The 20,438-nt window shown below is 43.4% G+C and overlaps 1 protein-coding gene across 5 annotated transcripts in view; it reads left to right on the top strand.

Annotated features, from left to right (window-relative positions):
• Positions 1 to 20,438, top strand: part of klc3 (kinesin light chain 3) — a 77,116-nt gene that overhangs the window by 35,704 nt on the left and 20,974 nt on the right. For 4 of the 5 annotated variants that reach the window (XM_087984090.1, XM_087984093.1, XM_087984091.1 and 1 more), the window contains 4 exons: positions 1,853 to 1,954; positions 8,004 to 8,177; positions 12,470 to 12,569; positions 14,408 to 14,460. In XM_087984090.1, coding sequence (XP_087840216.1) covers positions 1,853 to 1,954; positions 8,004 to 8,177; positions 12,470 to 12,569; positions 14,408 to 14,460 — 429 coding nt within the window. Of the gene's footprint in view, positions 1 to 1,852; positions 1,955 to 8,003; positions 8,178 to 12,469; positions 12,570 to 14,407; positions 14,461 to 19,220; positions 19,290 to 20,438 lie in introns of all 5 variants that reach the window. The other variant, XM_087984094.1, reaches the window with a different exon arrangement.

Below are 20,438 nucleotides of genomic sequence, written 5' to 3'. Positions count from 1 at the left end.
GTTTTTTGAGTGATATGTAAACCAAAGTTCTCTCAGATTATACAAACAGTCCAGTGAGTATTTGAAGAAAAGCAAGGGAACGCAAGCAAATTCTTCAGCTAGGAATAAAAGCAGATTATCTGGTGTTTATTGTATGAATTTTGTGGCATCTTGCTGTGCCCACATTGGCTTCTACATTTCTGACTGTTTCAAAAGTAAATAAATAGGCACCTTTGGTGTATAAGTCTTTTTTTTAAAGTTTTTTTTAAACTGAAAAGTATGTAGGTTAACCTAATGTCTCCTGACCTGGCAAATGCTTTCAGGGTAAAGAGAGGGTTAGCAAGGTTCGATTAGAGAGTCAAACCAGAGCCAGAACCAGGATCAGATGGCGACCAATAAATCCAACTGCAAACTCAGGGGAAACCTCTTTACCCAGAGAGTGGTGCGAATGTGGAATTTGTTGTCACAAGGAGTGAGTCATTAAAGTGAATAGCATAGATGCATTTAAGGGAAAGTTTGATAAACGCATGAAGAAGGGTGTGGAAGAAAATGCTGATTGGGTGAGTTGGCGAGACATTGAGGAAGGTGCATCAGATGCCATCTGTTGAGCTGAATGGCCTCTTTCTGTGCTTTAGATTTAGATTAGATTACAGTGTGGAAACAGGCCCTTCGGCCCAACAAGTCCACAACGACCCGCAGAAGCGAAACCCACCCATACCCCTACATTTACCCCTTACCTAACACTACAGGCAATTTAGTATGGCCAATTCACCTGACCCTGCACATCTTTGGACTGTGGGAGGAAACCGGAGCACCCGGAGGAAACCCACGCAGACACGGGGAGAACATGCAAACTCCACACAGTCAGTCACCTGAGGCAGGAACTGAACCCAGGTCTCTGGCGCTGTGAAGCAGCAGTGCTAACCACTGTGCCACCGTTCTGCCCAAACCAGATTTGGAGATGCCGGTGTTGGACTGGGGTGTACAAAGTTAAAAATCACACAACACCAGGTTATAGTCCAACAGGTTTAATTGGAAGCACAGTAGCTTTCGGAGCGATGCTCCTTCAGGTGAAGGAGCTAGTGTGCTTCCAATTAAACCTGTTGGACTATAACCTGGTGTTGTGATTTTTAACCTAATTACCAGAGACATTGCAGTGGTTGATGTAGTGCAGAGTTGGTTGACTTTCACCTGACCAGCAGCAGGAGCCTGCAGTTATGGCTAACATCTCTTGATTAGGGAGGGAGGTTTGGAAATGGGCTAGTGTTGTAGTTGGTGATCGCCTAGCAGGTCTATGTGAGATCACTTGTTGCAGGTTAATTCCTCTGACTGATGATCATCGAAGATCAGGCCAATGGTGACCCTTATCGAGGTTTATAAAATCATGAGGGGAATGGATAGGGGGAATTGTCAAGGTCTTTTTCCCCAGAGTAGGGGAGTCCAAAACTAAAGGGCATAGATTTAAGGTGCAACAGGAGAGATTTAAAAAGGACCTAAGGGCCAACGTTTTCACACAAAGGATGGTGAGTGTATGGAAGAGGAGGACGTGTTCAAAGATGGTACAACTATAAAATTTAAACGGCATCTGGGTGAGTACACTAATAGGAAGAGCTGAGAGGGGTATGGGCCAAGTGCTGAGAAATGGGACTGGATTAATTTAGGATATCTGGTCAGTATGGATGAGTTGGATCGAAGGGTCTGTTTCTGTCTGTACATTTCTTTGACTCTGTGATGACCCCTTGCTGAACTGCATGCATGTTGGGTTCTGAACTCTGTAAAAGAGAGCTGTTTCATCTTCAGGATTGGGGAAATTCCAGAAACAAGATTAAAAAGCGTCGTGTTCTAACCTGGCTTTTTAATTCCTCCTGTGCAGGTGGCTGCCACTTTGAATAATCTTGCTGTGCTATTTGGCAAGCGGGGAAAATACAAAGAAGCTGAACCGCTGTGCAAGAGAGCTTTGGAAATCCGAGAAAAGGTTAGGGGGAGGCGGTCGGAATAATGGTAATTCACAGCGGTAACAATCCGACAACCCAGGCTAATACCTTGGGGACATGGGTTCAAATCCCGATTGACATCTGGTGGAATCTGCTTCGATTAAAAAAAAATCTCGAAATGAAAGCTAGTCTCAATGATTGTGGCCATGAAATGAGTGTCATAAAACCTGTCTGGTTCGTCAATGTGCCTTTAGACAAAAAATCTACCATCTTTACTCAATCTGGCTTGCATGTGACCCACAGCAATGTACAACTGCCCTCTGAAATAGCCTATCAAGCCAATTAGTTCAAGAGGAATTAAGTTTGGCTAATAATATTGCATGCACTTCTGGTCTCCTTCCTATTGGAAAGATGTTGTGAAACTTGGAAGGGTTCAGAAAAGATTTACAAGGATGTTGCCAGGGTTGGAGGATTTGAGGTATAGGAAGAGGCTGAACAGGCTGGGGCTGTTTTCCCTGGAGCGTTGGAGGCTGAGGGGTGACCTTATAGAGGTTTACAAAATTATGAGGGGCATGGATAGGATAAATAGACAAAGTCTTTTCGCTGCAGTCGGGGAGTCTAGAACTAGAGGGCATAGGTTTAGAATGAGAGGAGAAAGATATAAAAGAGACCTAAGGGGCAACTTTTTCACTCAGAGGGTGGTACGTGTATGGAATGAGCTGCCAGAGGAAGTGGTGGAGGCTGGTACAATTGCAACATTTAAGAGGCATTTGGATTGGTATATGAATAAGAAGGGTTTGGAGGGATATGGGCAGGGTGCTGGCCGTGGCACTAGATTGGGTTGGGATATCAGATCGGCATGGACAGGTTGGACCGAAGGGTCTGTTTCCATGCTGTACATCTCTATGACTCTGACTTTATATGCAGATTAGGATGGATTGGCCATGCTAAATTGCCCCATAGTGTTAGGTGCATTAGTCGGGGTTAAATGTCGGGGCTTGGGTTACTCTTCAGAGGGTTCAGTGTGGACTTGTTGGGCCAAATGGCCTGTTTCCACACTGTAGGAAATCTAATCTAAAATGTTCTAAATTAATCTAGTCCCATTTGACAGCATTTGGCCCCGAAGGGTCTGTTTCCATGCTGTACATCTCTATGACTCTGTCAATGTTCCATGACAAAATTATTTAAAAAGTCCAGATTACCTTCAGTATCCTAGCAGAAGCCTCAGTGTACTAACATTTCCTTCTCCTCTTCCTCCCCTGACAAACACTGAGATTGAGCAATGCCACGAGAAGTCCACTCGTACACCCACTAGTCTTGTCCTGTAGAAATACTTGTTGATGTCCTCTGACATTGTTTGCGAGTATGGTGACTCCTGTTTATAAACTGGGACGTTATAGATGAAACACAAAATATACTAATCTTTTAAATGGACATGTCAATTCAAATTCATAGTATGATTAGAGCGAAGACAGGAAAGGTTTAAATGCTTGATTTGGAAGAGGTGATGTGAATATTTGTCAGGATAATCCCAGACTTTAAAGGATTAAATGATGAGTAGGGACTTTTTTTACATTCACTTGTGAGAAGAGGGGGCATCGCTGGCTGACCAGCATTTGTTGCCTGTCCCTAGTTGCCCCTTGAGAAGGTGACGGTGAGTTGCTTTCTTGAACCGCTGCAGTCCACATGCCGTGGGTTGAGCCACACTGCCCTTAGGGAGGGAATTCCAACATCCTGACCCAGTGACAGTGAGGATCAGTGATATATTTCCAAGACTGGATGGTGAGTGGCTTGGAATGGAGCTTGCATGGGGATGGTGTTCAGTGCATGAATGTGTTTTGTATTCTCAAATGTGAGGCAATTGTAAATGGATAAAGAGATTAAATGAGGTAGATATTTCTTCTGGTAGAGTCATAAGTTTTGAGTTAGGCTATTCATGTATGAAATCAGAATGCTGTTGTACACTCGAAGAGAAGGGAAAACTCCCAGAAAAGCTATTGACGCTAATACAATTAAAATTGTAAAATACTTGAGATAGGCTTTTGTTGAGTAGATGTGTTCAAGGGACACAGAACAAAGGCAGATAGACAAAACTGAAGTGCAAATTGTCCATAATCTCATGGAATGGTAGAACTGAACTTCATTTGGGGGGAGGAGGGGGAGTTCAACACTCTACTCTCCTGCCCTGTATTTCAGTTTCAGCTCTGGGTCTGAGGTAATTGGCATCAATTGACTGACTGCTCCCTTAAGGTATGATATCTCTGGTGCTTGTTAGATGTATCATTGTTTTGTCGATGTGATTTTTAAATGAGGATTGCAAATGCTGGGAAAGCATATAATTAATCAGAGAATTTACAACCATGTTACATTAAAAGGATAAGAGTGTCACTAATAAATCCAATAAGGAATTGAGGAGATAATTCTTTAACAGGAGAGGTTAAAAGCAGAATTTGTTTCCTTTTGGAGAGGCACTGGGGGGGCCAGTTTGTCAAGGCTGTTTTGACAGCTCCTCCCAAACCCATGACCATTTTCACCTAGACAGCAGATTTACCCAGTGTGACCCCCATTTTAATACCTCCGATTTTTTGTGACCCAAGTTTGAAAATATGGGGGGGTTTGAGAGTTGTGGGGGGGGTTGCGGAATGGGCTTCAATCCTTGTGGGGCCCTCGACTTGTTAGGATGGCAGTGGGAGGGGGGGGTGGTGGTCGAGGGCTTCCCCCTCCGAGAATATGAACACCTACCTTATCACAGGCCTTTTTTGTGTTTGTATTATCCAGCCACATCCACCAGTGAATCATCAGGATTTAAAGGGGCCTTGCAGAAATCCAGAAATCAGTCCATGTTTGAAAGCAGTTGTTTTAGCCTCAGTGTAAGTTCCTTGAGAGAGGAGTCGCAGGTAGGTAGGATAGGGAAGGTGGTATTTGGTATGCTTGCTGTTATTGGTCAGTGCATTGCGTACGGTGTTGGAAGGTCATGTTGCACCTGTACAGCACATTGATTCACCCACTTTTGGAATACTGCATTCAATTCTGGTCTCCTTGCAATAGGAAGGATGTTATGAAAATTGAAGGGGTTCAGAGAAGATTTACAAGGGTGCTACCCTGGGTTGGTGGGTTTGAGCCATAGGGAGAGGCTGAATAGGCTAGTACTGTTTTCCCTGGAGCATCGGAGGCTGAAGGGTGACCTTAGAGATTTATAGAATCATGAGGAACATAGATGGGATGAATAGCCAAGGTCTTTTCCCTGGGGTAGGAGAATCCAAGACTAGAGGACATAGCTTTAAGGTGAGAGGGGAAAGATTTAGAAGGGACCTAAGGGGCAACCTTTTCACACAGAGGGTGGTGTGTGTATGGGATGAGCTGCCAGAGGAAGTAATGGAGGCTGGTACAATTACAACATTTAAAAGGCATCTGGATGGGTATATGAATAGGTAGCTTTTAGAGGGATATGGGCCAAATATTGGCAAATAGGACTAGATTAGTTTAGGTTATTCAGTTGGCATGGACGAGTTGGACCAAAGGGTCTGTTTTCATGCTGTTCAGCTCTAGGACTCTAACTCAAGACCCCAAAATCTCAGCTTGTGACACTTAGAAGCTGGTTTGGGAAGGCCTGGCCTGGGAGAATAATGCATCAAGCATTTTGAGAATGCACCTGCAACCCCTGTCTCCAAGACTTATTCATTCTTCATAAAATTTATTAAAAAAGACATTGCAAAACATTTTGTCTAGAGTATTAAACAAATACATACCACGTCAGGTATACAGCCCACGGGCAAAACAATTCATATTGAAAATTACAGAAAGTGCAGCAGTTTCTTCCCTTTGTACCTCAGAGTGGGACAAGGTGTACATCAATATATTTTCGATGCTCTTGATTTATAATGTGCGTTCTTTGTAAGCTAGGGCCAGAGAGGTCCTACAGCGTCCAGCCGTTTGGTGTACTATGGTTGAACGGCTTTAGGCAGAAAGTGTTCCCCACCTCTGCGAGGGTTGCCCCAAGCGTCAGAGCATTTAGTCCTGGATCCTGGAATGTGATGGTCTGCAACACTTCAAAGGCCAGTGCCACCTTGCACTGAAAGTCCAGCAAGTATCAGGCAGACCTACCTTCAAGTCACACCAACCTGAGTTTAAAACATATGGACAGTTCCTTTTATCATCTTTGGGTGAGCATTCTGCTGCTCTGTGTGGGTGGCCCGACACCACTCTGTGCTGCAGTGGTTCAAGAAGGCAGCTCACCACCTCCTCCTTAATCAGGAGCGGGCAATAAAAGCTACCCGAGTCAGCAATGCCCACATCCTGTGTACAAATTTAAAAATGTATGGATGTGTTTAAGGATATGCCAAGTAAATGAGAGCAGGAAAGGGAGCAAAGAAAATTCTGATTGGGAAAAGATAAAAGGGGTGAAAATGTGTTGCTGGAAAAGCGCAGCAGGTCAGGCAGCATCCAAGGAGCAGGAGAATCGACGTTTCGGGCATGAGCCCTTCTTCAGGAATCAAAGAAGCTGAACCGCTGTGCAAGTTACATTAAAAGGATAAGAGTGTCACTAATAAATCCAATAAGGAATTGAGGAGATAATTCTGGAGATAAAAGGGGGCTAATGGAAAGGCTAAAAGATAAAAGGGGGCTAATGGAAAGTCAAGTGGCACATGAACATTGGCATAGACTCATTTGGGTTAAATATTGAGCCCGTAGTTTTGTGTTGTATATTCTATATGTATTGTTTGTAATCTTTACTCAGAGAGTGGTAAGGGCGTGGAATGCCCTACCTGCCAATGTAGTTAACTCAGCCACATTAGGGAGATTTACACAATCCTTGGATAAGCATGTGGATGATGATGGGATAGTATAGGGGGATGAACTTAGATTAGTTCACAGGTCAGCGCAACATCGAGGGCCGAAGGGCCTGTTCTGCACTGTATTGTCCTATGTTCTATCTGGTTGAGATTCAGGCATAATATGACGGAATACTTTCTTCTTTTTAAATGAGTGGATCTTTGGACATATTGTGAATGGTATCAGATCTGAACTAATGTTAAAAAAACACTTCTTCCTATCTGTCTGCATTCCTAAGTTTTCGCACTCATTAATCTGATTTGCATGTCTGTGTCCAACGTGTTTAATTCATGTCGAATTATAGAATAAAATCCCTACAGTGCGGAAGCAGGCCATTTGGCTCCTCAAGTCCACACAAATCCTCTAAAGCCCATCCCACCCCGTTAACCCTAAATTTCCCATGGCTAACCCACTTAGCCTGCGCATCCCTGGACACTATGAGCAATTTAGCCTGGCCAATCCACCTCACCTGCACATAGAGTCATAGAGATGTACAGCACGGAAACAGACCCTTCGGTCCAACCCGTCCATGCCAACCAGATATTCCAACCCAATCTAGTCCCAACTGCCAGCACCCGGCCCATATCCCTCCAAAGCCCTTCCTATTCATATACCCATCCAAATGCCTCTTAAATGTTGTAATTGTACCAGCCTCCACCACTTCCTCTGGCAGCTCATTCCATACACGTACCACCCTCTGCGTGAAACAGTTGCCCCTTGGGTCTCTTTTATATCTTTCCCCTCTCACCTTAAACCTATGCCCTCTAGTTCTAGACTCCTAGATTCAGAGAGCAGAAATAAAGTATAACTGTTTTATCTGGTGCGAGGGACAGAGATTTAAGACCATTGGCAAATTAAGTGAGACACACAATTCTTTTATTTTACCCATCAAGTTAATTTGACTTGCCTGATAGGTAGGGAAATTAGATTTGGTCGTAACTTTCAAAAAACAGCTGGATATAGAATTTAAAATAGAATTTCAATGAAAGCAGGACGTGGAGTGATAATAATTGGAAAAGTGTTTCAAAGAACCATAAAGGGTCAAACACTCTATCTGTTGTGTGACTGTAAGAACAGAGAATTATCGTGGTGTATGAACCAGTGTTCTTCTCTGAACCAACATCTCCAGAAGTAAAGCCATTGCATTTCAAAGCAATTCATGATAGTGAAACATTTTCCGATAGGTGTATGAAACATTGCATGTGTGCAAGTCTTTCTTTAGAGAGCTTCACTAACTTTGGTGTTCTGAATCCTCAGGTACTGGGCAAGGACCACCCTGATGTAGCAAAGCAACTGAATAATCTGGCTCTGTTGTGCCAAAATCAGGGGAAGTACGAGGAGGTGGAGTATTACTATGAGCGAGCGTTAGAGATCTACCAGACCAAGCTGGGATCAGAGGATCCTAATGTAGCCAAAACGAAGAATAACCTGGTGAGGAAATCAACTTGCTTTAGTTCTCTGGAGAAGAGAGAAATTTGCAGACAATCATTTCTGTTCTTCATGTATGAGCATATCTGACTGAGTGCTAGGAGCATCACAGCCTATCCCAATCTCTCTATCCTTGCATGATATCCATAAATATACATGGCACACCAGGATGTCAGTCATCATGAAGGCACTTGAAGATAGGCAATACATGTTGGCCTGGATAGTATCACCCACATCCTAGAACATGAGAAGGAAATCAGTGGCTGAATTTTATCCCTCTTGCCCATAGGCACTGAGAGCATTCATGGCACATTGCCAGTCAGCAAATCTGGCACAGACTAGGCAACATTCCAAAGATCTCCCTTGGTCAGTATGGCTCAGTGTTACATCTGTCTGAGAGCAGTCGTGTAATTTATTTTAGTGGAAACAGGCCAATCTCAAAGAGCCATACCAGAGTTTGCCACGAAAGAAACAGGAGGGAAGTTGGGAGAAATTTCTATTTGGGCAAACTTTAGTGAAGTTGCTGGAGAAACGCAGCAGGTCTGGCAACGTGTGTGGAGAGAAAGCAGAGTGGATGAGTTTCTATGCTTTATATTTCTGTGATTCAACGTGGAAAGCTTTTGAAGCATGCAGACTGTTGTAATCCTTTTAAGAGACAATTAGATCAACATTTCAAGGGGTCTTTGGGGAAAGTGCAACTCATTGTATTGATTCTGGTTGCTGAGGGGTGACCTTAGAGAGGTATATAAAATCATGAGGGGCATAGATAGGATAAATGGAGAAGGTCTTTTCCCTGGGTGAGGGAGTCCAGAACTAAAGGGCATAGATTTTGGGTGAGAAGGGAAAGATTTAAAAGGGATATAAGGGGAAACCTTTTCACGCAGAGGGTGGTGCGTGTATGGAATGAGCTGCCAGTGGAAGTGGTGGAGGCTGGTACAAATACAACATTTTGAAAGGGATCTGGATGAGTATATGAAAAGGAAGAGTTTGGAGGGATATGGGCCTAATGCAGGCAAATGAGACTAGATTAATTTAGGACATCTTGGCATGGACAAGTTGGGTCTGTTTCCGTGCTGTATGACTCAATGGTCGTTCTAAAGTTGAATGGATTGCTATAAATCCCCCCCCGTTTTTCAATTTTATTTAGATTAGAACTAACTTTACTGAAGTAGAGTGCTGTTAAACCACAGATTTTCCACCTCTCAAATCCAAATTTGATTCCTGCAGAGATTGGTTGATTAAAAGGCACCTTCCTCTGTCGACCATTGAAGTTCCCATGTGGGATCTGTTTGGAATAATCTCTGTGCAATTTGATGTGGGTATGTTTTGGCTGCGTCAGTTGTGATTCATTTGTGAAATTGCACTTTTAAAAGCTCTTTTGTGGGATGTGTGCGTTGCTGACAAGCCCAGCAATGGTTGCCCGTCACTAAATGCCCTGGAAGTTGAGAATGAGACACTTTCCTGAACTCACCTTATTAGTGCATTTGGGATGTTTTATGTTGGGTTTAAACACATTGACCGAGCAGAGTAAATATTATCCGGGCTTGAATGATCTGGGTGTGCAGAGCTTAATGCTGGCACACAAAAAAAGCATTGAGCTGCTACCTTCCAGAAGATATTTCATTTGGTCCTGATGTGATAGCACACTTTTCTCTTTTGAGAAACTAAGTTAGAGTTTCACAGCACCATGGTAGTTATGTTATTGGACGCGTAATCCAAAGGCTATCGATTTAGAGATGTTAATTTGATTCCAAACTTCGCAGCTGGGGGAATTTAAATTCAATTAACTAAACAAATTTGGTAATGAAAACCTAGTTCCCAGCATTGGTGACCATGAGTCACAGAATTGTTGAAGTTCATAAGAAAGCCATTTGTCCCAGCTTTCTGAATGAGCACCATGCCCCATTGTGCCAACCTCCCCCACCCTGCATATTATTTCTATTTAAATAATCATCTAATGACTTCTTGAATGTCTCAATTGAACCTGCCTCTACCACACTTCCAGGCAGTCCATTCCAGACCTGAACCACTTGCTATTCATAAAAATTTGTTTTTGCATCACATTTGCTGTTTTTGCAAATCACTTTAAATCTGTACCCTCTCGTTCTTGATCCATTTATGAGCAGGAATAGTTTCTCGCTGTCTACTCCATGCGGACCTCTCATGGTTTTGAACACGGCAGTTGAATTTCCTATTAGCCTTTTCCTCTGAAAGGAAAGCCGTCCTAACTTCTCCAGCCAACAGACGAAGTGGTGGGGGCTGATACAATTACAACATTTAAAAGGCATCTGGATATGGGTTTGGAGGGATTTGGGCCAAATGCTGGCAAATGGGACTAGATTAATTTAGGATATCCAGTTGACATGGATGGGTTGGACCAAAGGGTCTATTTCTGTGCTGAATATCTCTGCCTTAATGACTTTACTGGATTCTTAAAAAGGCCACTTAGTTCCCTACTGTCCTTGAGGGAAGGAAATCTGCCGTTCTAACGTGGTCTGGCTTTCAGGTGACTCCAGACTCTTCAGCAATGTGGTTGACCACTAGCTGCTCTCTGAAATGGCTTGGAAAGACTTTCACTTCAATGACAGTTAGGGTTGAGCGACAAATGCTTACCTTACCAGAAAAGATTGAAGGGAAAAAAACGAGGTTACGTAAAACTCCTGCAGCAATATCCTGGAGCTGAGATGACTGACCTCCAACAACCTCAGCCATCTTCCTTTTGTGCCAGCTATGACTCCAACTATTGGAGAGTTTTCTTCCTAAATTCCAGTGACTGTAATTTTGCTGAGGTCACTTGATCTCGCAATCAGTCAATTATGACCTTGCTGTTGGACACATCTCACCACCCTGACCTAGAAATATATCTCTCTTCCTTCAATCTAGCTGTGTCAAAATCCTGGAATGTCCTCCCTAAAAGAATGTGGGCGTGGCAAAGAACGGCAGCAAATGGACTAGTGATTCAAGAAGGCAACTCACTATCACCAATTTAAGGGTAGTCAGTGATGGGCAATAAATGCTGACCCAGTTAGTGAAGCCTACTTCCTAAAGAATGTATAACCAAGAGGATTTGTGTTCACTTCAGATGTGGACACCACACTCCAGGGTGTTTCGGGCTGGACAATCTGTGCCAGCAATGCCCATGAATACAATGGCATCATGATTGACGTTGCTGGGTATGGAGGGTTTCGGCTATAAACAAAAACTGGATAAGATGGGACTTTCTTCACTGGAGTGTAGGAGGTTGAGGGCTGACCTTTATGGAGGTCTATAAAATCATGAGGAGTATAGATAGGATTAATGGCAGGTGTCTTTTCCTGAGGATGGGGGAGTTTCAAAACTAGATTTAAAAAAGAGGAGCAAATCTTTTATGTAGAGGGTATTTCGCATGTGGAATGAATTTCCTGAGCAAATGGTGGATGGAGTCAGTTACAAAGTTTAAAAGACACTTGGATAAGTACATGAATAGGAAAGGTTTGGAGGGAAATTGGCCAGGGGCAGGCAGGTGGGACTAGTTTAGTTTAGGATTATGTTCTTCGCGGACTGGTTAGACCAAAGAGTCTGTTTCTGTGTTGTATGACTGAGATTGAACAAATCCCCAATTAGAAAGCTCCTCACCAAAGTCTTAAGACCCAATTATAAATGGGGTGTGAGAGATTTTGTGTATTTTTGGGAAGGTGAGAGTTGGAACTGAAGTTGCAGCAAGAAGCCCTTGGTTTCACTGTGTTGTGTGTGACAACGGGAAAGGAAGAGGCCAGGGAATTTAGTCCTTGGATGAAACCATAAAAATCGGAAGATGTTAGTGATAACAGTATTAATCAAGATTATATGGGTTGATGATATTGTAATGGTAATGTCATTTGACTAGTAATCCAGTTGCGTAGACTGGTTCCAATCCCAGCACCGTGCCTGACTGAATTTGCAGTCAATTAATCAATTATTTTTTTGAAATCTAAAATTGAAAGCCAACATCCGTAATGTTGACTCTAGAACTATCATTGATAGCTGTAAAACAACAACCATCTAGTTCCTTAGCTGGTCTGGTTTACATGTGAGTGCAGACGCACAGCAGTGAGGCTGATTCTGAACCACCCTCTGAAATGGCTTGTTGTGACCACTCCAAGTGCAATTGAGCTGACTTTGCTTGTCACAGTCACTTCCTGTGAAGGATAAATTGCAAATGAGTCGCCTTGCAGGGGACATTTGTCATGTAAATAAAAATTCAATTTGATTGTAGTTTGTGTTGATAAGTTTTCCCTGAGTCTGCAGATCTCTAATTCTCATCTCCTGTGATCTAGGCTTCCTGCTACTTGAAGCAAGGAAAGTACAGACAGGCTGAGGCTCTATACAAGGAGATCCTGACACGAGCCCATGAGAGAGAGTTTGGCTCTGTTGATGGTAAGTTAAATATTACAATTCCTTCTGACTCCCTAGGGATAACAAGGTAGTAATTTAAACAGAAGCTAATGATAGCATTGAATCAATAGCATAAAAGTGCACACTCTTGTGAATTGGCAGGTATAAATGTTTGCTGTAGGTGGGAACCATTATAATAATATGCATAAATCTTAGAAAACATGAAGTTAGATAAAGATCATCTAGCTAACTCCCTCCATAACAATTGTACAATCTACTTTGTCACTGACTCCCCTGACAGATGGGGGTGTGTGTATGTGCGTGCGCCAATCCCCAAATATAGTGAAGTTGCAGAATAGTCATCTCCTATCTAACTGCCATCAAACCCATCACTACAGGAAACTTATTCCATCTCACCTGTTCCATTGTGTATGTCAGCATCTTCCAAATCCATGACCTTTACCACCAAGAAGGCCATGGGAGCACCACCACCTCCAAGTCACTCTCCAACCTGACTTGGAATTATATTCTGTTCTTATGCAGTTACTCGGTCAAATTTGTGGAACTCCCTTTTGAATAGCACTGTGGGTGGACCTGCACCACGTGAACTGTAAAAGGGTGACTAACTACCACCTTCTCAAGGACAGTAAGGGATGGGGAATAAATGCTGGCCTAACCAGCATTGCCCACATCATTGGAAAAAAAATCTAACACTTTGTGTATCTCGCTGTAATATCAAACTCTAGAAGTTGTTAAAGTTTGAAGTACATTACAGTACAGTAGCGCCTCGACATACGAACGACCCCGTTCACGAACAAATCGGTTTACGAGCAGCATTGTACATAAAAGTTTGCTTCAGCATACATACAAAATTCAAGGTACGAATGAAGGTACGAGCAGTTCGTCCTTGGCGTGTGCGCAGTTCGTCCTTGGCGTGTGCGCAGTTCGTCCTTGGCATGTGCGCAGTTCGTCCTTGGCGTGTGCGCTGTGAACATGGGAAAAATTGATTCAGTTCGCGAACTTTTCGGTTCACGAACCGGGTCCCAGAACGGATTAAGTTCTTAAGTCGAGGCTCTACTATATTTTAATCTATGATGTCTTAGTGTCTGACAAGAAATGTCCAAAATAATCTGACTGTAGTTAATGTTTTTTTTAAAGAGGAAGATCTGATTTCTTTAACATTGTTTTGCTTCAAGTCACAATTTTCAAGAATATGACTTCTTTGCTCGCCATGCACACATCTGCCCCAGGTGATCTCTGGGATTGCAGATTGGTTGTGCTAGGGAAGTCAACTAGGCCTGTATTCACTAGAGTTTAGAAAAATGAGGGGAGATCTGTTTGAAAGGTATAAAATTCTGACAGAACTGGACAGACTGGATGTGGGGGGGTGACTTCCCCTTGGTTTGGAAAGTTGTCCAGAAAAGGAGTCACGGTCTCTTTTATGATGTAAAACATTTAGGACTGAGATAAAAACAATGAAGAATGGTGAACCTATGAAATTCTCTACATTATAAAGCTATGGAGACCAAGTCACTAAACATATTTAAGAACTAAACGTATTTATATACACTGAAGCCTTACAGAGCGATAGTGACAGAGTCAAAAAGTGTGGTGCTGGAAAAGCACAGCAGGTCAGGCAGCGTCCGAGGAGCAGAAGAACCGACATTTCGGGCAAAAGCCCTTCATCAGGAATGAAGAAGAGATGGTGGCAGTATAGTGTTGAGTTAGAGGATCAGAGATGACCATATTGAATGACTCAATGGGCTGAATTTTCCCTATTTTCTATGTTTCTATGTATCAGTATGTGAAGATTCGCATGAATGAGGTGCAGAAAAGTCAAAGTGAGAATAATATTGAATCTATTATTGCATCCTGTGCAGGTGACAACAGACGGGTGTGGATAACATCTGAAGATGGGGACGATTCAAACAAGGTAATAGCCACGCATCCATCGCAATATTCAGCCTCCGAACTGTTTCTGTTTCCCCGCTGTGGTCGCTGTAAGCAACGCCACGGGAGACCAGTCAGTATCTATCAGAGAAAACAAATAGGAAATAAAGCCACAAATGCTGCAAAGTTGAAATAAAAACATAAAATTCTGCAATCAGCAAAGATGGAGAAGTGTTTCAGATGTAGGCGTTTTGTGAGTCTTCTGTTTCACATCCAGAATGTTGACCAACACTTTCTTAGATTTGTTCTGCATTTCTCAAAGTCTCTTGTTTGGTTGTCTCTCCCTGGTTGTTTTTTTTGTGTGTTTTGCTTCTGATTTATTTAATTTTGGTGTGGAAGTTTTGTTTTGCTCTGATTTTTTTTTAACTGACCCTTCAGTGCCTGTCAGTGCCACAATTGTTTCCAGTCCACCTGTTTTTCCTGTGTAGATTGACACAACGGGACAATATTTTTTGCATGCAACAGAAATATTCATCAGCTTTTCAGCAGATGATGAGCAAAGTGCCAAGCTCCCCTCCTGCTTAAAGATCAAAACCCTTGGATTTCCTTCTATTATAGAAGGTTACTGGGAATTTTTTTCACCACAGGAAGAGTCTGGAGCACACTGCTTGGGAATGTGGTGAAGGCAGGTTCAGTTGATGGTGAAGGAGACTAAATTGAAGCATTCAAGAGGGAATTACAAAAGACAATGCAGGCTTATGGAGAATGGACGAGAGTGACTCCAAACCAAAACATTTAGGGAGCTGGTGTAGGCACATTGGACCAACTGGTCTCCTCTGCACCATAACAATTTTGTGATTCAGTCTCATCACCCACTAATTAGATGGTTCTGTCAGAGGGCTGGCACAGGCAGGGTGGACTGTATGGCAGCCTCCTGCACTGCACACTTGCGAGGTGTTTAACTGCCTTTCGACTTTCAAGTCACCTGGCCTGATCACTCTCCACCTTCTGCCGTTGAAGGAGAGAAAGCAGAGAGTCCCACAATCCAAAGGGTGGATTGGCCATACTAAATTACCCATAGTGTCTAGGGATGTGCAGGCTACGTGGGTTAGTTGTGGGAAATGCAGGGTTACAGGGATAGTGTAGTGAGGGTTGGTTTGGGTGGTAGGCTCTTTGGAGGATCAGTGTAGACTGGATGGGCCAAATGGTCTGCTTCCACACTAGTGATTCTATGAAACAAAGAGTCCAAACCCATTTTAACTCCCGTAAAGCTCCTGTTAACACTGTTGTGGAGAATTGGGAGCGGACAGAATCAAAGTTTCAATGTGTCACTGTAGAGCATGAGATCTACACCAGGTGTCCTCAGGATTAGTGGGTTTTAATCTATATCCTTATATACTTTTGTTGCACTTCTAGTCCTGGGTACAACAAATGAGATAATTTTACATTGGACATTTTAAAAAAAAAGAATCCTACAAAATCTTGGCAGCGGTCCTGTTTGGACAGACTATCTTCAGGTATTTTGTTTTGCATTATCGACATGAATGTTGATCCTAAATCGCCCAGAGACTGCTGGTCCCCTGCCAGCTTCAAATTGTCAATCAAGGTGAACTGCAAGGGCAGAACTTATTATCGAGCCTAATATACCTGGAGCCAGGCAGTGAGTGAATAGAGTAGCAGCCTTGGCCTGCTTGCGTGTGGGCTGAATTCCAAGGTCCAAAATCCCAAACTGAAATAAGTAATGAGCTGAACTCCAGGCAAAGGATCCTGGGGCAGAGCCAGAATTGACTGACATGCAAGGTACAGAATCTAGTGCTGAAATGAGTAAGTGGGCCTTTAAGTTTCAAAGTCCCCAATCTTTGGGCCAACACAGCTTCAACCTTTTAATGTAATTGAAAGTGGCCATTCTGGTCACTAATGCATAGTTCATGTTTAAGCTGAGAAGATGGTAAAAGGAGGTCAATAAAGGTGGTTCTGAATCTGAGGGCTGGGCAATGAGGAAAGATCAGAAAAACTAGAACACTTCAGCCTTCGAAGGGGGATCCTTGCAAAAGCAGCTGTATTTGGGATGGCACAGTGGCTCCGTGGTTAACAGTGTTGCCTCACAGCGCCAGGGACCCGGGTTTGATTCCAGCCTCAGGCGACTGCCTGTATCGAGTTCGTACATTCTCCCTGTGTCTGTGTGGGTCTCCTCCAGGTGCTCCGGTTTCCTCCCACGGAACAAAGATGTGCAGGTTAGTGTGGATTGGCCATGCTAAATTGCCCATTGTGTTCAGGGATGTGTAGGTTAGGGTTAAGTGTAGAGTAATAGAGTAGGGGAATGGGGCTGGGTGGGGTATTCTTCAAAGGGTGGGTGTGGACTTGTTGGGACAAAAGGCCTGTTTCCACACTGTAAGAATTCTATTCTATTAAACAGGTAAGGAAGTGCTCCTGGCTTTCACAATCCTGTAAAGTTTGATTGTAAGGGCACAGATTAAAATGGTTTAGGAGAGAATTTCTGGTTGTGTTTATGGTCAGTTTTAAATTCAGACCACTCAAGTTTTTTAACAAGCATCCCATACACTGAAGCCAAATGTTCAAAACCCAGGTGGTTGCTGTGATACATGAAACAATGCTTATACTTCCCAGAAACAAAAGTACAATGTAGTGATCTTGTAGATTTTCATCATTCAAGATGCAGACTAATTAGGCAAGCTCGTTTTAATGTGTAGAAAATTACTTTGTGAATAACCTTGACCTTTTACAGTAACATCTGGATGTAGGTTTGCTCACTGAGCTGGAAGGTTCATTTTCAGATGTTTTGTCACCATACTAGGTAACATCTTCAGTGAGCCTCCAGATGAAGCACTGGTGGTGTAGCCCGCTTTCTATTTGTGTTTGGGTTGATGATGTCGTGTCCTGTGGTGATGTCATTTCCTATGGTGATGACATTTCCTGTTCTTTTTCTCAGGGGGTGGTAAATGGGATCCAAGTCAGTGTATTTGTTGATAGAGTTCCAGTTGGAATGCCACGCTTCTAGGAATTCCCGTGCGTGTCTCTGTTTGGCTTGTCCGAGGATGGATGTGTTGTCCCAGTTGAAGTGGTGTCCTTCCTCATCTGTATGTAAGGATACTAGTGAGAGAGGGTCATGTCTTTTTGTGGCTAGTTGATGGTACACTGAGTTGGTGGGAGTGACAGCAGCAATTTCCATCCAGTAACATTTTTGAAAGCTAGGGAGCCATTACTATAAAATGGCCACCAATAAATTCATTGGGAAATTCAGGGGAAACATAAGCCAGAGAGTGGAACTCGCTAACACACTGGATAGTTGAGGTAGAACAGATTTGATGTTTGAAGAGATGGCTAGAGGACCAATGAGGAATAGAGGTTATGTTGATAGAATGAGGTGGGGGAGGACTTTCATTGTAGTGATTGGAACCACTGGCAGGTGGATCTCATTGACTGAGAATCTTGATTGGCCCAGGTTAACAATCTCAATCAGGGAGCCTTGGCTGACACACACAAACAAGAGTGTCAGAGAGTCTCCTCGCTCCAGGGACTACCTCTGCGGTGGCTAGTCAGAGTTTGTGCACTGTGCACGTGTAAATAAAGGGTGACTTGGTGAAAGGATAACTGCCTCTCTGCGGTTATTTCATTCATGTAGAGATAAAACTGCATGAGCTGCTGATGTGTCGTAAACTGTACAAAAATACCCAATTGTAAGGACTTTAGCTCAACTCAGTCACAAATGGCAAGACTCAACAGTCAAAAGCATCTAAAACTAATCTGCATCTGTGCAAACTGCAAAGAAGTGATTTGGTTTTAATTTCTGCTCTGCAATTTTTAGCACTTGACAAAATTTATGTTTGTTTTACTGTAGGTATTTGATAACAGTCGAGTTGTTTGTCTGATGCAGTGTTTGTGCTACTTGGACGTGTTATTTTGTAAAGTGTTGTTGTTCTGTCAACAGTAATGAGGTTTTCCTGTTCTTTCACAGGTTTTGTACAAAAGTGCTTCTAATACTTTTTTAAAAAAAAAAGTAATTCTGTGTTTTGTCTTGCTACCCTCGCCTCAATCTAGGTTGGGTTGTACCATACTGTGTCCATCTGCAGGCAAACCACCCGCAAGACATGTCAAATGTCACTAATGTTTGTATCACAAAGAACCCATGATGATTGACACTTCTGTGTGTGACTGTGCTTTTGTGTCCAAGTCGAGGTGAGGGCTCTTGGTACTAGGAATGGGACATTGGTGAGCCAGATGGGTTTTCATGAATCAACCCAATAGTTATCATGACCATTCCTGAGAACAGCTTTACATTCCAGTTTTATTAATTGAAATCAAATTTCATCAACTTCTATGGCGGGATTTGAACTCTGGTCCTCAGAGCACTAGTCCTGGCCTCTGAATTACTAATGCAGGAAAATTAAACCTGTACCACTGCCTCCCTTCTGGTTAGATGCAAAGGGAAGCTCTCACTGCTCTGGCTCAACTTCAGAATAGCTTCCTTTCACTGCCCTTGGCTTCATTTGGTTTTCCATTTTCCCACACAGGCAATTTGGTCCCTTTTCTGAGCGACACTATTGAACCGTTCACACTAGGAGCTGGACTGAGACTCCATTCACTTTGGTTGTTCCCAACTAGAGGTTCTCATTCTCTCTGTTTGAGCTGAATCCAAACCCAGACTGGAGTGTTCATGAGCCGGTCCCCTAACTAACCGCTGCCAGCCAATTCCAGTGACTCACCATGGCCTCCGTTTCAGATTTTCTTTGTCGCCCCATGTTAGAAAGTGCCTTTTCATCAGCTGATGTGGTGGCAGGCCAGGTGCAGTCTACAACAACCTGCCTGAGCAGTTGTGGTTGTGTTCCTTGTGCTTTGTCCATGCTCTCAAGAGTGCTGCAGTCCCCACAAATGGCATTCATGAGTTCCCTCGCCTCCCTAAAGTTTTGATTTCAGTTCCAGCCCCACCATTCACAGGTGACCTCTCTTCACCCAACTCTATGTCAAGGCCTGGCTGCTGTGCTGAGACAGTTTTTACCCCAAGAACAGCATTAAGACCAACTCTGTTTCCTCCTCGTGATCCAGTTGAATAGCAGACCAAGCTCAAGGGGCTGAATAGCCTCCCATGCTTGTATTCCTGTTCTTTCTCAATGAAAACCAACTTAACATTTTCAGAAGGATTACTTTTTGGTGGTTGGGAAATAACACTGAGTTCCCCACCCTCCCAGTCTTTATCACTGGATATTAATGAGCCTGATAGTAGCACCCCTGTGACAGCACATTAATGTGCTTAGCGCAGACCAGGAATCTGATCAGAGACATTACAAGGTAACTGGATATGAGAATCATTCCATTCTGGTACAGTGCTGAACAATTATCAACCTGATTGGTGTCCCTTTAAATAACTTGAAACAACACAGTGGCGCAGCAGTTAGCACTGCTGCCTCACAGCGCCAGGGACCAGGGTTCAATTCGCACCTTGGGCAACTGTCTGTGTGAAGTTTGCACATTCTCCCCATGTCTGCGTGGGTTTCCTCCGGGTGCTCCGGTTTCCTCCCACAGTCCAAAGATGTGCAGGTCAAGTGAATTGGCCGTGCTAAATTGCCCATAGTGTTAGGTGCTTTAGTCAGGGGTAAATGTAGGGGAATGAGCCAGGGTGGGTTGCTCTTCGGAGGGTCGGTGTGGACCTGTTGGGCCGAAGGGCCTTTTCCACACTGTAGGGAATCTAATCTAATCTAACCTAAACAGTCAGGTTGATAATTGTTCAGATTAGAGTGGGTGCTGGAAAAGCGCAGCAGGTCTGGCAGCATCCGAGGAGCAGGAAAATCGATGTTTCGGGCAAACGCCGAATTTTCCTGCTCCTTGAATGCTGCCAGACCTGCTGTGCTTTTCCAGCACCCACTCTAATCTAGATTCTGATCTCCAGCATCTGCAGTCCTCACTTTTGCCTGATAATTGTTCAGCACAATCCCATAATAAGGCTTCTCATTGCAGGAAAGTTACATTACATCACCCACTCAGTGCCCCACAAGTTGCCAGAAT

This window comes from Chiloscyllium plagiosum, unplaced genomic scaffold (assembly GCF_037043375.1).
Source record: "Chiloscyllium plagiosum isolate Xiang-an unplaced genomic scaffold, Cpla_swu_hap1 HiC_scaffold_47, whole genome shotgun sequence".
NCBI lineage: Eukaryota > Metazoa > Chordata > Chondrichthyes > Orectolobiformes > Hemiscylliidae > Chiloscyllium > Chiloscyllium plagiosum.
Note: the sequence above shows the minus strand (reverse complement) of the source record. Positions and strands in the feature narration are given on the sequence as shown.